The sequence below is a fragment of the Chiloscyllium plagiosum genome, chromosome 29, assembly GCF_004010195.1.
Source record: "Chiloscyllium plagiosum isolate BGI_BamShark_2017 chromosome 29, ASM401019v2, whole genome shotgun sequence".
Classification (NCBI taxonomy): Eukaryota; Metazoa; Chordata; class Chondrichthyes; order Orectolobiformes; family Hemiscylliidae; genus Chiloscyllium; species Chiloscyllium plagiosum.
In genome coordinates, this window is record NC_057738.1 from 25,097,773 (window position 1) to 25,122,478 (window position 24,706).

A 24,706-nucleotide genomic window follows, 5' to 3' on the forward strand; every position below is an offset into this window, starting at 1 on the left:
AATGCACTAATTCCAATGGTGTTAAGTCAGACTTTGCACACAGTAAGGGATTCTGTTTGTTTTTCTACACTGTCTGAGAACTTAGGGTTTGATGCTTGGTGTTGTGTTTAGAATCAATATTTGACATCTTTCATGGTCCTTTGATATCCCAAAGCACTTTATACCAAAATCTTCACCATTGTGGTATCACCATCATATTTGTGAGTGTACAAATGCTGCATTCATGGCTGTGCTCTCAACATCATGCTCATCCACCAAACCCAAAGTGACTCTATTTTGGTTTCATTTTTCCCCCCAATCACTCCTTTTTTTTTAAACAAAGCTGGTCTTGTCTTACCGATCTTGACCTCCTGCTGCTGGCCGCCTCCTCATCTGACCTTCTACCTTCGCAGTTCTCACTTTCTCACTGCTTCTCCTTCTCCCTTTTCCCTGAACTCTGTTCTCATCTGTCAAAATCGCTCTAATATTTGATGCTGCACGTGAGTCTTGGCTGCTTCTGCTGCGTAAATCATAGCGAAAATAGGAGAAGCATTTATATTAACTATCCATGCTTAAAACCTTCAACATATAAAATTTGTTCTTAGCAGAACATCCTATTGCCTCTTGGCTCTGGTTTCCAAACAAGCCAGCATGACAGACTTAAAAGTCACCACCCTCTTTGCTGGCTATAAGGGACCTGCATGAACAAGTCAAAGCAAGCCTAACCCAGTTTAGCGAATGCAGGTCCTGTCAACGTAAACTAGCAAACTCATTCAGACAAACCACAAGAGTGATTGCTGCATAAAAAGCAAATGCAAATTTATGTAGCTGGAAAGGTTTAGATTAGTACAGAATACAGGGAACTTTAAACTCCCCAAACGCTAAAAATCACACAACATCAGGTTATAGTCCAGCAGATTTATTTGGAAGTACAGGAACACAATCCTTTATTTGAAATCCCTGGGGCCAGTTGTTTTTTGAAATTTTTCAGATTTTGGAATAAATGACATTTTTACAGAGAATTTTTTTTTAAATTACCTAACAGCAGATGCACGTGTGAATAGTACGAATGCTGAGACACAATTGACGCCTGCCAGTGCTGAGCTACGCCATCACGTCACATCTGAGTGACGTGCTTTCAATGGGTGTGGAGTTGGGTCACTTGTGTGCATGCCAAAATGACGCTCCACACTCCACGAAAAATGTTTCGGATTTCGGAGCTTTTCAGATTTTGGAATTTCAGATAAGAAATTGTGTACCTGTACTAGCTTTTTGAAGCACTGCTCCTTCAACAGGTAGCTGTAGAGCAGGATCATAAGACACAAAATTTATAGCAAAAGATTACAGTGTCATGCAACTGAAACGATATATTGAACAAACCTAGATTGCTGTTAAGTCTTTCACCTTTTAGAATGGGATGCAGGTTTTGGTTCATTAATATGTACATCCCAGAACTTCTTTTAAGTCACATTCTCGAGATAACTTAAGGTGGTTTTAAGAAAAGGTGACATCTCAGCTCAGACAATGCATTAAAGGTGTGAGGTTAGAGTCTGTCTGTATCCCAATCTTGAGTCAGACTGGCTCGTTTTCAAAAGTAGGAATTTATAAAATATTACATGAATTGACTGCCTGAATTGACTGTCTGCAGATTGTGTGCGTTTTGAGCTGTACCTTGGCAGTTTAGTGCTGATAGCAGATGTTAATACTGCAAAATTATGCTCAAAGAGCTGATGCTTCTCACTTTTTCTTTCATTTTAATTTCAAAAAGCAAAACAAGATTTTTAACTTGGATCTCTGGTCCATAATGGGTTAGTTCATGTCAGTCAAGATAATGATGCAGAGGTGCAGGTGTTGAACCAGAGTGGACAAAGTTAAAAATCATACAACACCAGGTTATAGTCCAACAGGTTTATTTGGTTGCACTAGTTTTAAGCGTGCTGCTCCTTCATCAGCTAACTAGTGGGGCAGGATCATATGACATAATTTATAGCAAAAGATCACAGTGTCATGTAATTGTTAACAGCAACCTAGGTTTGTTCAATATATCGTTTTAATTGCATGACACTGATCTTTTGCTGTAAATTCCATGTTTTATGATCCTGCCCCACTAGCTAGCTGATGAAGGAGCACCACTCTGAAAGCGTCTGGGTGGGATAAATAAATCTGTTGGACTATAACCTAGTCCAGATAATGGAAGTGGGTGTAACAATTAGTGGTGATGTGGTAAATAGCAAGGAGCAAAGCCTTGACTACAGTACAGTATGGATGTGCTAGTTGGATGGGTTGACGAGTGGCAAATGGAATTTAATCCTCAAAAGTGTAAGAATTATGGAACCCCTACAGTGCAGATCAAGGCCATTCAGTCCATCAAGTCTGGGTTGCACCCCATAAGACCATAAGACATAGGAGTGGAAGTAAGGCCATTCGGCCCATCGAGTCCACTCCGCCATTCAATCATGGCTGATGGGCATTTCAGCTCCACTTACCAGCGTTCTCCCCGTAGCCCTTAATTCCTCTAGACAACAATCTCGGCCTTGAAGAAGGATTAACAATCCTCTGGGAGGATTAACAAGGCAAGGGAGTACACATCAAATTGCAAGATCCTAGGATGTACAGAGAATCAAAGAGACCCTGGTCTGAATATCCATAGATGTTTGAAGGTAGCAGGACAGGTAGAAAGGATGATTAAGGAGGTTTGTGGGGAACTTGCCTTCATTTTTCAAGACATTGATTACAGGAGAACTGTGATTATGACAGAGCTATATACAACCTCAGTTTGGCCAAATCTGGAGTACTGTGGACAAATCTGGTTACCACACTAAGGAAAGGATGTGTCTGCACTAGAAAGGGTGTAAAGGAGATTCACCAGATGTTACCTGATCTGCAGCAATTCAATTATGAAGAGACACTAGATAGGCTGGGATTGTTTTCCTTCAAGTAGAGGGAATTGATTGAGGTGTGCAGGGTCATGAGGGGCTTAGACAGTGTAGGTAGAGAGATACTTTAAAATTGTGATATCTGGTTTTGGTCCTCTCAACTAAAGGGAAAAGTAAGGTTCAGATGATTGAGAGGGGACTTGAAGACGGTTGTGGGTATCTGGAGCTCACTGTCTAAAAGGTTAGGAGAGATGGAAACTCTTAAAACATTAAAGAACTATTCAAATGAACATTTGAAACATCATAGCATACAAATCTACACACAAATTTCTGGAAGATGGGATTAGAATAGATGGACGTTTGATTACTGGCAGAGCCACAATGGGCTGAATGGCCTCTTTCTGCACTGTTAAGCTCTATGACTCTAATTGAACTCATCAAGCCTGCATTAGAAAAGAGTGAAAATAAAGAGTCAGGTATCTCACATCAAGCTTTTGATCAGTAATCTCTTGCTGGAAAACAAAAAGTGTGGATATCAGGTAAGGACAGAGTGTGATAGAACATAGAACATTACAGCGCAGTACAGGCCCTTCAGCCCTCGATGTTTTGCCGCCCTGTGAAACGAATCTGAAGCCCATCTAACCTATAATATTCCAATCTTGTCCATATACCTATCCAATGGCCATATAAATGCCCGTAAAGTTGACGCGTCTACAACTGTTGCAGGCAGTGCGTTCCATGCCCCTGCTACTCTCCGAATAAAGAAACTCCCTCTGACATCTGTCCTATATCTGTCACCCCTCAATTTGAAGCTATGCTCCCTCGTGCTAGCCATCACCACCCTCAGAAAAAGATTCTCACTGTCCACCCGATCTAACCCTCTGATTACCTTATATGTCTCAATTAAGCCACCTCTCAACCTTCTACTCTCTCATAAAAATAGCCTCAAGTCCCTCAACCTTTCCCTGCAAGACCTTCACTCCATACCAGGCAACATCCTAGTAAATCTCCTCTGAACCCTTAGCAAAGCTTCCACATCCTTCCTACAATGTGGCGACCAGAACTATGCATAATACTCCAAATGCGGCCGCACCAGAGTTTTGTACAGCTGCAGCATGACCTCATGATTCTGAAACTCGATCCCTCTACCAATAAAAGCTAACACAGTATGCCTTCTTAACAGCTCTATCAACCTGGGTGGCAACTTTGAGGGATCTATGTACATGGACAACTGAGATCTCTCTGCTCATCTACACTACCAAGAATCTTATCATTCACCCAGTATTCTGCATTCCTGTTACTCCTTCAAACGTAAATCACCTTATGCTTTTCTACATTAAACTCCATTTGCCACCTCTCTGCCCACCTCTGCAGCTTATCTATGCCCCTCTGTAACCTACAATATCTTCAGCACTATCCACAACTGTACCAACCTTAGTGTCGTCCACAAATTTATTAACCCATCCTCCTATGTCCTCATCCAGGTCATAGAGATGTACACATGGAAACAGACCCTTCGATCCAACCTGTCCATGCCAACCAGATATCCCAACCCAATCTAGTCCCACCTGCCAGCACCCGGCCTATATCCCTCCAAACCCTTCCTATTCATATACCCATCCAAATGTCTCTTAAATGTTGCAAATGTACCAGCCTCCACCACATCCTCCGGCAGCTCATTCCATACATGTACTACCCTCTGCGTGAAAAAGTTGCCCCTTAGATCTCTTTTATATCTTTCCCCTCTCACCATAAACGTATGCCTTCTAGTTTTGGACTTCCCAACCCCAGGGAAAAGACTTTGCCTATTTATCCTATCCATGCCTCTCATAATTTTGTAAACCTCTATAAGGTCACTCCTCCGCCTTTGACGCTCCAGGGAAAACAGCCCAAGCCTGTTCAGCCTCTCCCTATAGCTCAAATCTTTTATAAAAATGACAAACAGCAGTGGCCCCAAAATGGATCCTTGCGGGACTAGTAACTGAGCTTCAGAATGAACATTTCCCATCAACCATCAACCTGTCTTCTTACAGCTAGCCAATTTCTGAACCAAACCGCTAAATCGCCCTCAATCCCGTGCCTCTGTAAATTGTGAAGTAGCCTACCATGGGGAACTTTATCAAATGCCTTACTGAAATCCACGTACACCACATCAACAGCTTTATCCTCATCCACCTGTTTGGTCACCTTCTCAAAGAACTCAATAAGGTTTATGAGGCACAGCCTACCCTTCACAAAACTGTGTTGACTATCCCTAATCAACTTATTCCGATTGAGATAATTACAAATCCTATCTCTTAAAACCTTTTGCAAAACTTTACCCACAACAGAAGATAGGCTCACAGGTCTGTAATTACCAGGGTTGTCTCTACTCCGCTTCTTGAACAAGGGAACATTTGCTATCCTCCAGTCTACCGGTACTTCATTGGAATTCATTGCCACGGAGTGCAGTGGAAGCCGGGACGCTAAATGTCTTCAAGGCCGAGATTGATAGATTCTTGTTGTCTCGAGGAATTAAGGGCTACGGGGAGAACGCTGGTAAGTGGAGCTGAAATGCGCATCAGCCATGATTGAATGACGGAGTGGACTCGATGGGCCAAATGGCCTTACTTCCACTCCTATGTCTTATGGTCTTATGGTCTTACTTTTCCTATAGACAACAACAACATAAAGATCAACACCGAAGGCTCGGTAGTCTCCACCCTGGCTTCCCAGAGAGTCCTGGGATGAATTCCATCTGACCCGGGGATTTATCTATTTTCACACTTGTCAGAAGACACGTGCGAGGGAGAAGTGAAGGACTGCTGGGAAGGTGAGTATAAAATTTGTCCTTGGTGGGAGATTTGCTTGTGTGATTTGGGAAGGTTTAAACTAATTTGGCAGTGGGGTGGGAATCAGAGCCACATATCTGAGAGAGGGGCAGTTACAGATGGGGCAGTGACGGGATGTACTGAATCTATCAGGAAGGTTTCTCATGTGATGAAACAAAGGGATCGGTTTAAGTGTGTCTACTTTAACGCAAGGACTGTCAGAAATAAGAGTGACGAACTTAGAGCATGGATCAGTACTTGGGGCTACGATGCTGTGGCCATAACGGAGACGTGGGTTTCACAGGGGCAGGAATGGTTGCTTGATTTTCCAGGGTTTAAAACATTTAAAAAGAACAGGGATGGTATAAAAAGAGGAGGGGGTGCAGCATTGCTAAACAGAGAGTGCATCACAGCTACAGAAACAAAGGTTGTTGAGGAAGGTTTGTGTACTGAGTCAGTATTGAAGTTAGGAACAGCAAGGGGGTTTTCTACAGACCCCCTAATAGCAGTAGAGAGACTGAAGAACTCACAGGCGGGCAGATTCTGGAAAAATGCAGATGTAGCAGGGTTGTTGTTATGGGTGATTTCAACTTTCCCAATATCACTTGGAACGTCCTAAGTGCAGATGGTTTGGATGGTGCAGTTTTTGTCAGGTGTGTTCAGGAGGGTTTCCTGACTCATTATATAGACAGGGCGACGAGGGGAGAGGCCATTTTGGATTTGGTGCTCGGCAATGAGCCTGGACAGGTGTCAGATCTCGTGGTGGGAGAACACTTTGGTGACAGTGATCACAACTGCTGCACATTTACCATAGCCTTTGAGAGTGAAAGCAGCAGTTACCGAGAGAAGACATTTAATTGGGAAAAAGGAAATTATGACGCTATCATACAGGAGTTGGGAAGTACAGACTGTGAGCAATTGTTCCACAGAAAGTGCACTGCAGACATGTGAAGACTATTTAAGGAACAGTTGTTGCAAGTGATGCACGCATTTGTTCCTTTGAGACAGGTAAGAAAGGGTAAGATTAAGGAGCCTTGGATGACGAGAACAGAGGAGCTTCTCGTCAAAAGGAAGAAGGCAGCTTACGTAAGGTGGAGGAAGCAAGAGGATTTAGAGGATTACAGACTTGCTAGAAAGGAGCTCAGAAATGGACTGATGAGAACCAGGAGGGGCATGAAAAAGGCTCGGCAGGACGGATTAGGGAGAACCCAAAGGCATTTTACTCATATGTTAGGAATAAGAGAATGATCAGGGAGAAGGTAGGGCTGATCAGGGATAACGTAGGGAATTTGTGTGTGGAGTCTGAGCAGATAGGGGATGCCATAAACAAGTTTTTTGCTTTGGTTTTTGCTAAGGAAAGGGACCTTGTTGTGAATGAGAACTTTAAGGAGCTGGGATACAGGCTTGACCAGATCAAGATGGATGAAGTTCATGTGCTGGAAATTTAGGAAAACATTAAGATTGATAAGTCCCCAGGGCCAGACCAGATTTATCCTAGGTTGCTCCGGGAAGCGAGAAAGGAGGTTGTTAAGCCACTGGCGAAGTTCTTTGCCTCCTCACTCTTCATGTGAGTCATATCGGAGGTTTGGAAGGAGGCGAATGTTGTTCCTTTTTTCAAGAAGAGTAATAGGAAAATCCCTATTACTTACGTCTGCGGTCAGCAAGGTTTTGGAAAGAATTCTGAGGGATAGAATTTATGACTGTTTGGCAAAGCATAGCGTGATCAACATGGCTTTGTGAGGAGCAGGTCATGCCTCACAAATCTTATTAAGTTCTTTGAAGAGATGACAAGACAGGTTGACAAAGGTTGAGCAGTGGATGTGGTGTATATGGACTTCAGCAAGGCATTTAATAAGGTTCCCCATGGGTAGGCTCATTCATAAAGTCAGGAAGTATGGGATACAGGGAGATTTGGCTATCTGGATTCAGAATTGGTTGGCTGACAGAAGACAGAGAGTGGTTGTAGATGGGAAGTATTCTGCCTGGGGGTCAGTGGTGAGTGGTGTCCCGCAGGGCTCTGTTCTTGGGCCTCTGCTCTTTGTAGTTCTTATAAATGACTTGGATGAGGAGGTTGAGGGGTGGGTTAGTACATTTGCAGATGACATAAAGGTTGGAGGTGCCGTCGATAGTATCGAGGGCTATTGCAGGCTGCAGCGCGACATAGACAGGATGCAGAGCTGGGCTGAGAAATGGCAGATTGAGTTCAACCTGGATAAATGTGAAGTGATGCATTTTGGAAGGTTGAATTCGAATGCTGAACGTAGGATTAAAGACAGGATTCTTGGCAGTGTGGAGGAGCAGAGGAATCTTGGTGTTCAAGTACATAGATCCCTCAAAGTTGCCACCCAAGTGGATAGGGTTGTTAAGAAAACTATGGTGTTTTGGCTTTCATTAACAGGGTGATCGGGTTTAAGAGCCTGAGGTTTTGCTTCAGCTCTACAAGTCCCTGGTGAGACCACAATTGGAATAGTGTGTCCAGTTCTGGTCGCCCTACTAAAGGAATAATACAGAGGCTTTGGAGAGGGTGCAAAGAAGATTTACCAGAATGCTGCCTGGACTGGATAACTTGTTTATGAAGAGAGGTTGAATAAGCTCGGACTTTTCTCTCTGGAGAGAAGCAGGAGGAGAGGTGACCTGATTGAGGTATACAAGATAATGAGAGGAATGGACAGTCAATAGCCAGAGACGTTTCCCCAGGGCAGGATTGACTGGTACGAGGGGTCATAGTTTTAAGATATTAGGAGAAAGGTATTGAGGGGACGTCAGAGGAAGGTTCTTTACGCAGACAGTTGTGAATGCATGGAATGCGTTGCCAGCAGTGATGGTAGGAGCAGAGTCATTAGGGACATTTAAGCAACTGCTGGACATGCACATGGATAGCAGTGAGTTGAGGGGTGCATAAGTTAAGTTATTTTATTTTACATTAGGATTAACCCTCAGCACAACATTGTGGTCAACAGACCTGTTCTATGCTGTACGTTTCTATGTTCTAATTTCTAACACCTGCTCCTTGTGAACCACAATCCCCTCTAGTCTGGTAGCCTGTTTCTCAGTATTTTCCGCGACAACGTTATGAATACTGACAAAAAATATTCATTTAGCGCTTCCCCATCTCCTCTGACTCCACGCACAACTTCCTACTACTGTCCTTGATTGGTCCTAATCTTACTCTAGTCATTCTTTTATCCCTTATATACCTGTAGAAAGCTTTAGGGCTTTTCATGATCCTATCTGCCAACAACTTCTCATGTCCCCTCCTTGCTCATCTTAGTTCCCTCTTTAGGCTTTTCCTGGCTACCTTGTAACTCTCAATGGTCCTAACTGAGCCTTCATATCTCATCCTAACATAAGCCTCCTTCTTCCTCTTGACAAGAGATTCAACTTCCTTAGTAAACCACGGCTCCTGTGCTCAACAACTTCCTCCCCGTCTGACAGGTACGTACTTATCAAGGACACACAGTAGCTATTCCTTGAATAAGTTCCACATTTATAATGTGCCCATCCTGTGCGCTTTCCTACCCGATCCTATTCATCCTAAATCTTGTCTAATCGCATCGTAATTGCCTTTCCCCTGGCTGTAGCTCTTGCCCTCCGTTGTAAACCTGATAAAGCTGCAAAACTGCTCATGTCCAAATAGTCTGCAATACTCAGAGCTGAAGGGTGGTCACCGCATAAGATACTTGAGAGCTGCCAATATCTGCTGAGTGTTGAGTTCAAACTGATCCCATTTTGCCTGTGTCAAGTGTAATAGCTCAGAGAGTGGAAAGCACAAATTGATGGAACAGACATTCAAACACTAGCCAAGTGGCGGCACAGTGGCTCAGTAGTTAGCACTGCTACCTCACAGCGCCAGGGACCTGGGTGCGATTCCCATCTCGGGCGACTGTCTGTGTGGAGTTTTGCACACTCTTCCTGTGTCTGTGTGGGTTTCCTCTGGGTGCTCTGGTTTCCTCCCACAGTCAAAAGACGTGCAGGTTAGGTGAATTGGCCATGCTAAATTGCCCATGGTGTTAGGTGCATTTGTCAGGGGTAAATATAGGATAGGGGAATGGGTCTGGGTGGGTTACTCTTCAGAGGACTGGTGTGGACTTCTTGGGCCGAAGGACCTGTTTCCCCATAATGTAGGGAATCTAATCTAATCTAAAAGGGTAGATAAGTTTGTATAACTATCATGATCATTTTTTAAATTTGTCTGCTTTTTGAAATAAATAAGTTGGCAGCAGTCATCACTTAATTAAAAAATAATCCCTCTGTTAGGCTGCATTGACTGACAGGCCAACTGGACAGGGTCAGTAAAGTATGAGCATCTGGATGGACAATCTTTCTATTCTTTGTTGGCATTTGCCCAAGGACACGTATCATTTCATTAGGCCAGGTCCCTGGCGCTGTGAGGCAGCAGTGCTAACTACTGAGCCACTGTGCCGCCACTTGGCTAGTGTTTGAATGTCATTAGGCATGCTTGGTTGAGATAACTCAACTATCTCAGCAAAGGGTTCTGAAGTCTTAAGATCATAAGCAAGAGCTATATTAGATGATTGCAAGTTTAATTTTTCCTTTCTATTTGGCTCCTGAAGTCTATCCATTGTAGATATATTGGGCGAGTATCTATGACAGGGCACGTAGGCAGCATGAGCTGGTACACAGGGTATTGAATAAAAGATTCTTCCCACCCCCATGCCCACTAAGAGAAAAACTGCACTTAAATGGATACTTTTTAACCAAGGCAGGTCCTACAAGTGAGAAAATTACTGACTACATCACCAACCAAATCGAGCCAACAGTTTTTAATAGAGCCTGCCAGATCAGAGTTCTCACAGGACACAAAGTTCAAAAAGACAAGGACAGAGATTGGATTTGCCAGCATGGCACTGACTGGTGAACCTGCTACACCTTCATGTGTAAAGATAAACAGAGATGATCAGTAAATCATCAATTACTAAAAGCTGCATTAACCTCTTCTCTTCTGCCTGTTTCTCCCTAACTACATTCTTCTCTTTGCTTTACTTATTTCTGAAGTGATGTTCCTATACCTCGACTGCATGTGGGAAAGGGAACTGCTTGCAGAATTAAATGGGATCCTCTACAGCCTACCTTTTAATTAATCAAATAATCAAATTAAATTCCACCCTCAACCAAAAATACTTATCGCCCCTTGTTTAATAACCACTTAACCCCTGTATCCTCTTCTCTCCCTTACCTTCGATCTACTCCAATGCATTTTCACAAGGCCAAGTACTGAAAGCCCAGAAGTCTCTCACTTTCAACTCTTACCCTTCCGCCCCCATCTACACTTACCTAAAGTCGGTGTTTAATCTTTTAAAATGCAAGTTTAAAAAAAAACCATTATATTGAAGAAAGGTTTAGTCTGACTCCTGATATTAACAATTAAAATACTGGCATATTTTGCAATTATTAGGAAAGTAAAGGGAAACTTTCAGGCTTACTAGGATGAAACCTGGAATGCAGGAATTGTCTCTGAGCGAAGGCTAAACACGTTGGGACTCTACTCAAAGTCTCAAGAGACAGAAACTGGCTCTTCAGCCCAATTCATCCTTGGCACGGTGGCACAGTGGTTAGCACTGCTGCCTCACAGAGCCAGAGACCCGGGTTCAATTCCCGCCTCAGGCGACTGACTGTGTGGAGTTTGCACGTTCTCCCCGTGTCTGCGTGGGTTTCCTCCGGCAGCTCCGGTTTCCTCCCACAGTCAAAGATGTGCTGGTCAGGTGAATTGGCCATGCTAAATTGCCCGTAGTATTAGGTAAGGGGTAAATGTAGGGGCATGGGTGGGTTGCGCTTTGGCGGGTCGGTGTGGACTTGTTGGGCCGAAGGGCCTGTTTCCACACTGTAAGTAATCTAATCTAATCTAATCTAATCTAATCTAAGTAATCTAATCTAAAAAAAACTAGTCCCATTTACCAGCAATTGACCCATATGCCTCTAAACCCTTCATATTCATACACCCATCCAGATACCTTTTTAAATGTTATGATTTGGAGGAGCCAGTGTTGGACTGGGGTGGACAAAGTTAAAAATCACACAACACCTTTTAAACATCACTCCTTTTAAGTCACATTCTCAAGAATAACTTCAGGTTTTCTAACAAAAGGTGTCATCTCAGCTCAAACAATGTTTTAAAAGTGTGAGGTTAAAGTCTGTCAATGAACACAAACATTTATGGGGTGAATCTGTATTTGCAGAATAATATTTTATTTTGCTCAAAAAATGCATAACCTACAGTCAATCCATTTAATATTCTATAAATCCCACTTCAGAAATAGAACCAGTCTGACTCAAGATTCGGACACAGACTGACTTTAACCTCACACTTTTAAAGCATTATCTGAGCCGAGATGACACCTTTTGTTAGAAAACTTGAAGTTATTCTTGAGAATGTGACTTAACAGGAGTTCTGGAATTTACATATTAATGAACCGAATCTAGCAAATCCATTCTAAAAGATTAAAGTCTTAAAGTCATAGAGATGTACAGCATGGAAACAGACTCTTCGGTCCACGCCGTCCATGCCGACCAGATATCCCAACCCAATCTAGTCCCACCTGCTAGCACCCGGCGCATATCCCTCTAAACCCTTCCTATTCATATACACATCTAAATGCCTTTTAAATGTTGCAATTATACCAGGCTCCACCACATCCTCTGGCAGCTCATTCCATACACATACCAACCTCTGCGTGAAAAAGTTGCCCTTTAGGTCTCTTTTATATCTTTCCCCTCTCACCCTATACCTATGCCCTCTAGTCCTGGACTCCCTGACCCCAGGGAAAAGACTTTGCCTATTTATCCTATCCATGCTTCTCATAATTTTGTAAAACTCAAGGTCACCCCTCCGCCTCCGATGCTCCAGGGAAAACAGCCCCAGCCTGTTCAGCCTCTCCCTATAGCTCAAATCCTCCAACCCTCGCAACATCCTTGTAAATCTTTTCTGAACCCTTTCAAGTTTCAGAACATCTTTCCGATAGGAAGGAGACCAGCCCGACCGACCCAGCCGTTAGAGCCAATCCTTATCCCGAAGTTACGGATCTGACTTGCCGACTTCCCTTACCTACATTGTTCTAACATGCCAACAGTAGCCTAACCAATGACCTGTAAAGCCGTAACATGACCTCCCAACTCCTGTACTCAATACTCTGACCAATAAAGGAAAGCATACCAAACATCTTCTTCACTATCCTATCTACCTGCGACTTCACTTTCAAGGAGCTATGAACCTGCACTCCAAGGTCTCTTTGTTCAGCAACACTCCCTAGGACGTTATCATTAAGGTGTATAAGTCCTGCTAAGATTTGCTTTCCCAAAATGCAGCCCCTCACATTTATCTGAATTAAACTCCATCTGCCACTTCTCAGCCCATGGGCCCATCTGGTCAAGATCCTATTGTAATCTGAGGTAACCCTCTTCGCTGTCCACCACATCTCCAATTTTGGTGTCATCTGCAAACATATTAACCATACCTCTTATGCTCGCATCCAAATCATTTACATAAATGGCAAAAACTAGAGGACCCAGCACCGATCCTTGTGGCACTCCACTGGTCACAGGCCTCCAGTCTGAAAAACAACCCTCCACCACCACCCTCTGTCTTCTACCTTTGAGCTAGTTCTGTATCCAAATGGCTAATTCTCCCTGTATTCTGAGAGATCGAACCTTGCTAACCAGTCTCCCATGGGGAACCTTGTCGAAAGCTTTACTGAAGTCCATATAGATCACATCTACCGCTCTGCCCTCATCAATCCTCTTTGTTACTTATTCAAAAAACTCAATCAAGTTTGTGAGGCATGACTTCCCACGCATAAAGCCATGTTGACTATCCCCAATTAATCCTTGCCTTTCCAAATACATGTACATCCTGTCCCTCAGGATTCTCTCCAACAACATGCCTATCACCGACGTCAGGCTCACTGGTCTATAGTTCCCTGGCTTGTCCTTACCACCCTTCTTAAACAGTGGCAACACGTTAGCCAACCGCCAGTCTTCCGGCACCTCACCTGTGACTATCGATGACACGAATCTCTCAGTAAGAGGCCCAGCAATCACTTCACTTCCCACAGAGTTCTAGGGTACATCTGATCAGGTCCTGGGGATTTACCCACCATTAACCGTCTCAAGACATCCAACACTTCCTCCTCTGTAATGTGGACGTTTTTCAAGGTGTCACCATCTATTTCCCTGCAGTCTATATCTTCCATATCCTTTTCCACAGTAAATACTGATGCAAAATACTCACTTAGTATGACCCTCATTTTCTGTGGCTCCACACAAAGGCCGCCTTGCTGATCTTTGAGGGGCCATATTCTCTCCATAGTTACCATTTTGTCCTTAATGTATTTATAAAAACCATTTGGATTCTCCATAATTCTATTTGCCAAAGCTATCTCATGTCCCCTTTTTGCCCTCCTGATTTCCCTCGTAAGTATACGCCTACTGCCTTTATACCTACTAAGGCTTCACGCCATCTATGCTGTCTATACCTGACGTATACTTCCTTCTTTTTCTTAACGAAACCCTCAACTTTTTTTAGTCATCCAGCATTCCCTATATCTATCAGCCTTCCCTTTCACCCTAACAGGAATATACTTTCTCTGGATTCTCGTTATCTTATTTCTGAAGGCTTCCCATTTTCCAGCCATCCCTTTACCTGCGAACATCTGCCCCCAATCAGCTTTTGAAAGTTCTTGCCTAATATCATCAAAATTGTCCTTTCTCCAATTTAGAACTTCAACTTTTAGAACTGGTCTATCCTTTTCTATCACTATTTTAAATCTAACAGAATTATGGTCGCTGGCCCCAAAGTGCTCCCCCACTGACACCTCAGTCACCTGCCCTGCCTTATTTCCCAAGAGTAGGTCAGGTTTTGCACCTTTTTTGTAGGTACATCCACATACTGAATCAGAAAATTTTCTTGTACCCACTTAACAAATTCCTCTCCATCTAAACCCTTAACACTATGGCAGTCCCAGTCGATGTTTGGAAAGCTAAAATCTCCTACCATAACCACCCTATTATTCTTACAGATAACTGAGATCTCCTTACAAGTTTGTTTCTCAATTTCCCTCTGACTATTAGGGGGTCTACTATACAATTCCAATAAGGTTATTATCCCTTTCTCATTTCTCAGTTCCACCCAAATAAATTCCCTGGATGTATATCTGGGAATATCCTCCCTAAGTACAGATTTAATGCTATCCCTTATCAAAAACGCCACTCTCCCTCCTCTCTTATCCCCCTTTCTATCCTTCCTGTAACATTTGTATCCTGGAACATTAAGCTGCCAGTCCTGCCCATCCCTGAGCCATGTTTCTCTATTTGCGATGATGTCCCAGTCCCATGTTCCTAACCATGCCCTGATTTCATCTGCCTTCCCTGTTAGGCCCCTTGCATTGAAATAAATGCAGTTTAATTTATTAGTCCTACCTTGTCCCTGCCTGCCCTGACTGTTTGACTCGCTTCTGTTCTCAACTGTACCAGTCTCAGATTGATCTCTTTCCTCACTATCTCCCTGGGTCCCAACCCCGTCCCACACACCTTACTAGTTTAAATCCTCCTGAGCAGCTCTAGCAAATCTCCTTGCTAATATAGTAGTCCCCTTCCAATTTAGGTGCAATCTGTCCTTCTTGTTCAGGTCACTTCTATCCTAAAAGAGATTCCAATGATCCAAAAAATGTGAATCCTTCGCCGATACACCAGCTCCTCAGCCATGCATTCATCTGCTCTATCCTCCTATTCCTAGCTGGTAGCACCGGGAGTAATCCAGGTATTACTACTCTCGAGGACCTCCTTTGTAAATTACTCCTAACTCTCTGTAATCTCCCTTCAGAAGCTCAACCTTTTCCTTTCCTATGTCATTGGTTCCAATGTGGACAATGACCTCTTGCTGGCCCCTCTCCCCCTTGGGAACATTCTGCACCCTCCCTGAGACATCCTTGATCCTGGCACCAGAGAAGCAACACACTATTCTGATTTTTCGCTACTGGCCACAGAAACCTGTCTGTCTGTACCTCGGACTAGAAAGTCCCCGAACACAATTGATCTCTTGGAACCTGATGAACCCCTCATTGCATTAGAGCCAGTCTCAATACCAGAAACTTGGCTGTTCGTGCTATGTTCCCCAGTGAATCGATCACCCCCTACATTTTCCAAAACAGCATACTTGCTTGAAATGGGGATAGCCACAGAAGACTCCTGCGCTAGCTGCCTACCTCTCTTACCTTTACTGGAGTTAACCCATCTATGTAACTGTATCTGTGACTTTTCCCCCTTCCTATAACTGCCATCCATCACAAACTGTTGCTGTTGCAATTTCCTCATTGCCTCTAACTGTCTCTCCAACCGATACATTCGACCTGATTGGATTCTCAACCAGCAGCAGTATCTGCAGTAACCCTTAAACTCTCTTTAAACTCCCACATATGACAAGAAGCGCATATCACTCTACTAAAGGCCATTTTTGTTCCTTCACAATCTACAGACCCAGAAAATAACACCGTCTTATTCCTCTACAAAACACTGCCCCAGGTTAAATTCATAGTTATAGCTTATATTTTAAGTTTAATCAAGATACATATCTCAAAAAACATATAATCAAGAATGAACCCACGCACTTAAAACAAATCACTTATCTGGTTCTGTGCTGTGAACCTCGCCCAAACAGTTCCTCCAAGATCAGTTGTGAGTTTCACTGTTTGCTAATATTCCTAGACACACTCCGATGTCCAGCAATACATGAATTCAAACAGCAAAGGCAGTAACGGTGTCAGTTTCTTTCTCTCTCTCTCTCTCCTGCACTGACCTCACCATGTGCTTCCTTTGTCTGTCCTTTTCCCTTTTAAAACTGCTGTTGTTTTGACTTTTTTTTTCCAAAGTTCCAAAACAATGCAACAGCGTACGAAACAGTAATTGCTGCTCCTGGAATTCGAGGAAATCACCTCCAAAACATAAAATACCTCAAAAAAGGAGCAGCTGTTACAGCCAGAAATTTTTCCCATCCTCCATCTTGAATTACCCAGAATACTCTAAGTTTCTTCAATATATTTCAGCGGCATGACACTCTAACATTTTGCTATAAATTCAGCGTCTTATGGTCCTGCTCCACAACCACCTGATGAAGGAGCAGCGCTTCAAAACCCAGTGCTTCCAAATAAATCTGCTGAACTGTAACCTGGTGTTGTGTGATTTTTAACTTGTTAAATGTTTTAACTGCACCAGCCTCCACCAATTCCTCTGACAGTTCATTCCATACGCGCATCACCCTCTGCATGAAAAGCTTGTCCCTTAGGTCCCTTTTAAATGTTTCCCCTCTCACTTTAAACGTATGCCCTCTAGTTTTGGACTCTTCCACCCTGGGGACATTCCTAGAGATGCACTGAGAAATCAGTGTTCGAGGCACTTTTATTTGGTAAAACACTTAGTCATAGAGTCATAGAGATGTACAGCATGGAAATAGATCCTGCGGTCCAACCCATCCATGCCAACCAGATATCCCAACCCAATCTAGTCCCACCTGCCATACCCCTCCAAACCCTTCCTATTCATATACCCATCAAAATGCCTTTTAAATGCTGCAATTGTACCAGGCTTCACCACTTCCTCTGGCAGCTCATTCCATACACGTACCACCCTCTTTGTGAAAAAGTTGCCCCTTAGGTCTCTTTTATATCTTTCCCCTCTCATCCTAAACCTGTGCCCTCTAGTTCTGGACTCCCCCACCCCAGGGAAATGACTTTGCCTATTTACCCTATCCATTCCCCTCATAACTGTGTAAACCTCTATAAGGTCACCCCTCAGCCTCCGAAGCTTCAGGAAAAACAGCCCCAGTCTGTTCAGCCTCTCCCTATAACTCAAATCCTCCAACCCTGGCAACATCCTTGTAAATCTTTTCTCAACCCTTTCAAGTTTCACAACATCTTTCCGATAGGAAGGAGACCAGAATTGCACGCAATATTCCAACAGTGGCCTAACCAATGTCCTGTACAGCTGCACATGACCTCCCAACTCCTGTACTCAATACTCTGACCAATAAAGGAGAGCATACCAAACGCCTTCTTTACCTCCAACTCACACAGTGTAATGGGAGAGCTGTTAACTTAAAAAATACATACATTCACATACCCAAGAGTAAATTATCAAATTGTTGCCTCCTTCTCTTCTCACCTTTCATTATCTTCTTCCTCAACCGGACAATCTTGGAATTCATGTGCCTGATCTGAAGTGAAGTGCATTAGTGCTGCTTTGCGCTCACTGTCTCTAATCGGTCGATCATCTGCAAAAGAGCACATCACCGTTTAACGTAATGGTCAACTGTAAAGTGCCAAAGTTATTCAACTTCACTTAATAAAAAGGATAGAGATGCTATTTCATAATTCTTGAAGCCAAAAATACACCTGTACATCAGCTGTTTATGAGCCAAGTTGTTGCACCATCTAATTTGATTAAGATTTAATTTTTCTGTAGCTTTCGGCTATATTAAACATTGCAACATATTTGATTAAAAGAGCCAGTAATTGTAGGGTTACATAAAGATCAGTCATTACCCACCACAAAATGCATTGTAGAATCAGTTTTAAGTATTTTTCCTAGAAATTTGTGGGAAACACAGATTCTCAACTTTGCTGAAGATCGCTGCCAAGATTCTGAACACTTGCAGTATCATTTAAAACATATTTTGCATTCATGTGCAGTATCTATTCATGTCTCAGAGATATCTCACTATCTTCAAATATTGCAAGTTTTGTTTTGAAATTAGGTCATTTTGCTTCATGTCAAAGTTTCTCTGCTCAATTTTGAGCTGTTTGGCTTCACCTACAATCATTTTCTTTTGGTAGTTACTTGTATTGTTTATTTATTGCACTGTTGACAAGTTTCACTCAGGCTGCCTCTTCGGAAAATCCTCATGTTTTCTTTTAATTCATCTTAATTTCATTGAAGTAAATCAAATAAAAAGATTTGTCCCAGTCTGCACTGTCTCTGACAAAGCAAGAAAATGAGAAGCAAGTCAGCCATAAATTGGAGGAAGATTGTTTCCCGGTCCTTTGAAGCATGAAGACGCAAGTTTAAAAGGTGAGTAAACTTGACAAATGTGCAGGAGTAACCTCCTACCATCAACTGCAGATCCTTCTTGAAAGCATCAAGGAGACTTTCCTACTTTAATGTGATGGAACCTGTAATAACAGGCACTTCTCTGGAGGAAATTGCATGCAATATAAAAGTGGTTGAAGTCTTCCAAACCCACGAACACACTCCCTCACAGGCTTATACTCCATCACACTCACACACACAGTTTACCAGGCTTGCACACACATAAACACACTCTCTCACGTGCACTCACACACACACATTGACACTCTCTCTCTCTCTCATGCACACGCATATAGATCTATGCGGTGAATTTGTATTGGCAGAATATTTGCAGATACATTCTATTTTGCTCAAAAAATGCACAATCTGCAGACAGTCAATCTCTGTAATATTTTGTAAATTCCACTTTGGAAATAGAACCAGTCTGACTGAAGATTGGGATACAGACAGTCTGAGCTGAGATGTCTCTTTTTTTTAATATAAAACCTTAAGTTATCTCGGGAATGTGACTTAAAAGAACTTCTGGGATTTACATATTAATACCTGAAACCCACAACCCATTCTAAAATATGAAAGACTTAACAGCAGTCTAGGTTTGTTCAATATATCACTTCAGTTGCATTACACTGTAATCTTTTGCTATAAATTCTGTGTCTTATGGTCCTGCTCCACAACCACCTGATGAAGGAGCAGTGCTACGAAAGCTGGTGCTTCCAAACAAACCTGTTGGACTATAACCTGTTGTTGTGTGATTTTTAAATTTGAGAAAGTGAGTACTGCAGATGCTGGAGATCATAGTCGAGAGTGTGGTGCTGGAAAAGCACAGCCGGTCAGGCAGCATCAGAAGAATCGACGTTTCGGACATAAGCCCTTCACCAGGAATGAAGGGCTTACGCCCAAAACGTCGATTCTTCTGCTCCTCAGATGCTGCCTGACTGCCTGTGCTTTTCCAGCACCCCACTCTCGCCTCTGATTTTTAACTTTGTCCACCCCAGTCCAACACTGGCTCCTCCACATTATACTTATTCCAAAATTGTCCCTTTAGTAGCATTAATTTATCATGCAGTAGAGAAGTGAATGAGAATATCTTGAAACTATTGAGTGTTTTTCTTATGATGCATTCTCTGCTTGTGGATACTGTAACATTATCTCATTCAAAATGGTCATTGTCTTATCAGTACAAATACTGCATTATTTGTGCGTGGCTCTTTCTACTGCAAACATTAGCTTAAAAGAATCATACATACTCAGCTGCAAATGACAATTGGGTGAAAGTGTTAAGTGCTACAATTAAATTGGAATGTACCCATTCCAAAATACGAGACAGCTGAATACTCTCAACAGTAAATTGACGCTACCAGTAAGAACAATCTAATATAAAGCAGAGGGAACAAATTACAAAATTGCTGAAAAGAAAAATGTGGATTGGTTAACAGCAAGATCCAGCACAGCATGCCCAATGAGCAAAATGCTACGCTGTTGACTGACCATACATTTGCAATAAAAGGTAAAATTTACAATTGTTGGGAGATAATTGGCAGCATACCATCCCAAAGTATTCCAGATCTAATTAAATAATTCTGAAAAATGGTTTTGATAAATGTTGGAAGGTAAATTAAAAGATGGATCAGTGCTATTCAGTATCGGTGATATTGTACAAACCCTTACTCTCAGAACCATAGAAATTTCATGGTACATGAAAAGGTCACATGACTGATCATATCTCTGCCTGCCACAAGATGAGCCACCCAACCCGAATATCAGTTTTCAAGATTTGATCTATAGCCCAGCAGAGTTCAACACTTGAAAAAGACACACAGAAAACAGCAGCAGGAGTAGGCCATTTGGCCCTTTGAGCCTGCTCTGACATTCGTTATGATCATGGCTGATCAATCAACTCAATCATCTGTTCCTGATTTTCCCCCATATCCTTTCATCTCTTTAGTCCCAATTGCTATATCCAATTCCTACTAGAAATCTACAATGCTTTGGCCAAATTTGTTTAAATTAATTGAAGATTTTTGGATCTATTCTCTTTCAGGCAGAGAACTCCAAGTTCCTTCTACCCTCTGTGTGAAAAAGATTTTCCTCATCTTCCTTCTAAACATGGTGTGTTGCTTTTGAAATTAAAAATCATTGTTTTGATGGAAATGTAACTTTTTTAACATTAAAGCTTGGTCATCAGCATCTGTATTTAGCTGTAATTTTAATGAGGGAAGCTAAAATTATTTGTAAAATTTGTAGTACTTTAAAGGTAATGAATCTGAAGATTTCACGCACCCAGAAAAATTAGAAAAGTAGCTACTGTATCATCATAACCTGCAGCATAGTTTTACCACAGAACAGATGAAACGGACAATGAGACATTTTTGTATTTACCTTTGAAGTCAGTTTTATTCAAGTTAATGGACGGACATTTATATACTGGGTATTTCAATACCCATGATACCTTCATGTCACAGTAACAGCTCTGATGTCATAAAGATATATTTATATCAAATCAGTTTAACTGTTTTCAATATTTCAAATTAACTTGTTATCTCAACTGCACCATAGAGTATTAGGTAATTAAATATTTTCATTCTGATGGAATAAACAGACAATGTAATAAATTGTACCGATTTTCCATTCACGACCTGTGCAATTCAATAAACTATGCAATTCATCTTGAAAATCAAGTGGATGCTTCAGAGGAAACAATTTTAACACAGATCTTTATATTTGGTGATCTAGTTGTAAGTACTCAGTTTCCAGGTTCATTTACTGCACAGAACAAGCCCTTTACCCTCAGAAATATTGTCTATGTTTGATTTGTTCAAGCAATTGGTTTTTTTGAATGAATCGCCACCTTTTGCAAGTCTAGTTGTATGACAAACATTAGATATTTTGTACGTACCTTGGTCTAATGATCTCAAATGGGTTTATATTTCCCTATTTAATGGAATGTAGCCCTACTTTGTATCTTATGGTGGAAAATCCCTCAAGAAAACTGTACTTCTAATTCTCATGATCAAAGTTATTCTAAAAATACTTTCAAATTGGTAGGAGACTGATAGTTATTTAGTCATAGAGATGGGACAGCACGAAAACAAACCGTCGAAATGAAGCCAACAAAATCAGAAGATTCTAGATTTGATTCCTGGTCTATGATGATCTCAACAAATACAACAACAGCAGCAATATGTTTAGATTCAATTACTGTGGACAAGGGAACAGACTCCTTCTAGAATTTAAGAATCTGCCTGCTCTCCAGCAACCCTATCGGAAAAATGTTTGTGAATCCCAAGTGACAGCAGGAAAGCACTTCTATATTGCTTCATAAAGGTAAAAATTGAACTCAGTTCTGGAACACAAAAGCAGACCAGGGGTCAGAATTGACCAGATTACTTGTCTGAAAGCCATTTGTTCAAAGTTTCAGGTAACACTATAAAGTGATCAGATGCAGGTGAATGAATTACAAAAGACTAATTGCTCTTTCCATCTTCTCACATTCACTACCATCTGCACTGAGTTGTTAAATCTCTACTGTCAATGGTCAGCACAGTGGTATAGTGGTTAGCACTGCTGCCTCTCAGTACCAGAGACCTGGGTTTGATTCCAGCCTTGGGTGACTGTGTGGAGGTTGCACATTCTCCCAGTGTCAGTAATGGCGTCTGCTGGCTGCTCCAGTCTCCTACCAATCCACCTAACCTACCAAAAATGTGCAGGTCAGGTGGATTGGCCATGGTAGAATTGTCCATAGTGTCCAGAGATGTGCAGACATGGTAAATGCAGAGTTACAGAGATAGGGGTATATACAGGGATACTGTGGGTAACAAGATCCTTTATTCGGAAATACAATTACCATAATTAGTCTTTTTATTGCATCATCATAGAAAACCTACACATACATATAACAGGAAAGCTAATGGAATCCCTACTCGAAGATGTAACAGAAAAAGATCCAGAGACTGCAGTCAGTATAATGCATATGCAAAAGGCCATGGTTGGCAAACATTACTGGATTACTTAAGTAATAGAAATAAAGAAAATAGAAACAAAAACAAAAACAAAAAGAATAATGCAGTTGATGCAGTATTTGGATTTTAAAACATCCTTTGATAATTATACTTATGACAAGTCAAAGAACATACAGGACAAGTAGCAGAAGGAGTAGCAAGCTGGCTACAAAAAGAAAAAGGAAAGCTACATTTCAGACAGGCAAAAGATTAGAAGTGATGTTTCTTATGCGCTGGGACCAACGTCACAATGTCAAAACGTTAACATCATGCTGGTGTATTTAATGCAGAAGAGGACTGCTACAAAATACTGGAAAATATCAGTAAACTTGCTTGTGGGTGTGCAATTGGCAAATTAGTTTCAATATGGATAAGCCTAAGTGGTGTGTTTAGATAGGAAAAATAAGGAGACCCAAAGGACGGTACGGTGGTTAAAGGGTGGCACGGTGGCTTAAAGGGCAGCACAGTGGCTTAAAGGGCAGCACTGTGGCTCAGTGGTTAGCACTGCTATCTCACAGTGCCAGGGATCTCGGTTCAATTCCAGCCTTGGGCAACTCTGTGTGCAGTCTGCACATTCTCCCACTGTCTGCGCAGGTTTCTTCCCACAATCCAAAGATGTGTAGTTTAGGTGAATTGGTCATGATAAATTGCTCTTAGTGTTCAGGATGTGTAGGTAAGGTGCATTAGTCAGGGGTAAATGTAGAGTAATAGGGTAGGGGAATGGGGCTGGGTGGGTCACTCTTTGGAAGGTCAGGCTGGACTTATTGAGCTGAATGGCCTGTTTCCACACTATCAGGATTCTATGATTTTTATGATAACTATTGAGGGTTGTGTATCTAAATGAGATTGAGGAACAGATTATCTTGGAAAACAGAAAAACAAATCACAAATTAACAACAGAATAATAAAGCTATAAATGATGTAATCAAACACTGGGACTCAGTTATAATAACATAAGACCATAAGACATCAGAGCAGAAATTAGACCATTCAGCCCATCGAGTCTGCTCTACTATTCAATCATTGCTGATAAGTTTCTAGACCCCATTCTCCCACTTTCTCTCCATAACTCTTGATAATCAAGAACCTAAGTTTTAAATATACTCAATGACCTAGCCTTCGCAGCCTTCTGTGGCAATAACTCCATAGATTCACCGCTCTCTGGCTGAAGAGGTTTTTCCCTATCTCCATTCTAAAAGGCCTTCCCTTTATTCTAAGGCTGCACCTTCTACAGGAATAGAATTGAAAAGCACAGCACCTATGTTAAAATTAACATAGAACTTTGGTTAGATCATTCATGGGTATAGTCCGAATAATTCTGGCATTTATACTAGCTAAAGGACAGCACTGAAGGTGGGTCTAAAATCTAAAATGCAACATAATAAATTCTATCAGGAAAGATGAAACAGGCTGGAACTCTTAAGAAAAGAGAAGACTGACAGGTATCAGAAAGAAAATGTTAACATTCAAAAAATAATTTTATGGGGCAGGTGTAGAGAAGATGCTTGCACATGTGGGGAAGAACAGAATGAGAGTTCACAAAACTAAGATAATCAAAAATAAATCCAACAGGAAAATTGGTAGAAGCCTTCCCAAAGAGTGGTTAGAATAAGAACTTGCTCCCAGAAAGATTATAGTTAGAATGACTAACACAGATGAATGGAAAAGTTTATAAAATGTGGGAGAAGAAATACACATATAAAATAACTTGTTTGGAAGAAAATAACTGGTAAAAGGTTGTGGATTAGTGGTGCTGGAAGAGCACAGCAGTTCAGGCAGCATCCAAGGAGCAGCGAAATCGACGTTTTGGGCAAAAGCCCTTCATCACGAATAAAGGCAGTGAGCCTGGAGCGTGGAGAGATAAGCTCGAGGAGGGTGGGGTGGGGAGAAAGTAGCATAGAGTACAATGGGTGAGTGGGGGAGGGGATGAAGGTGATAGGTCAGGGAGGAG

At 41.9% G+C, this 24,706-nt stretch overlaps 1 protein-coding gene across 1 annotated transcript in view; it reads right to left on the bottom strand.

Moving 5' to 3' along the window:
• cep72 (centrosomal protein 72) overlaps positions 1 to 24,706 on the bottom strand; it is a 141,568-nt gene that overhangs the window by 82,701 nt on the left and 34,161 nt on the right. Inside the window, exon 5 of the mRNA XM_043718946.1 lies at positions 17,834 to 17,942. Within this exon, the coding sequence (XP_043574881.1) occupies positions 17,834 to 17,942 (109 nt within the window). The remainder of the gene's footprint in view (positions 1 to 17,833; positions 17,943 to 24,706) is intronic.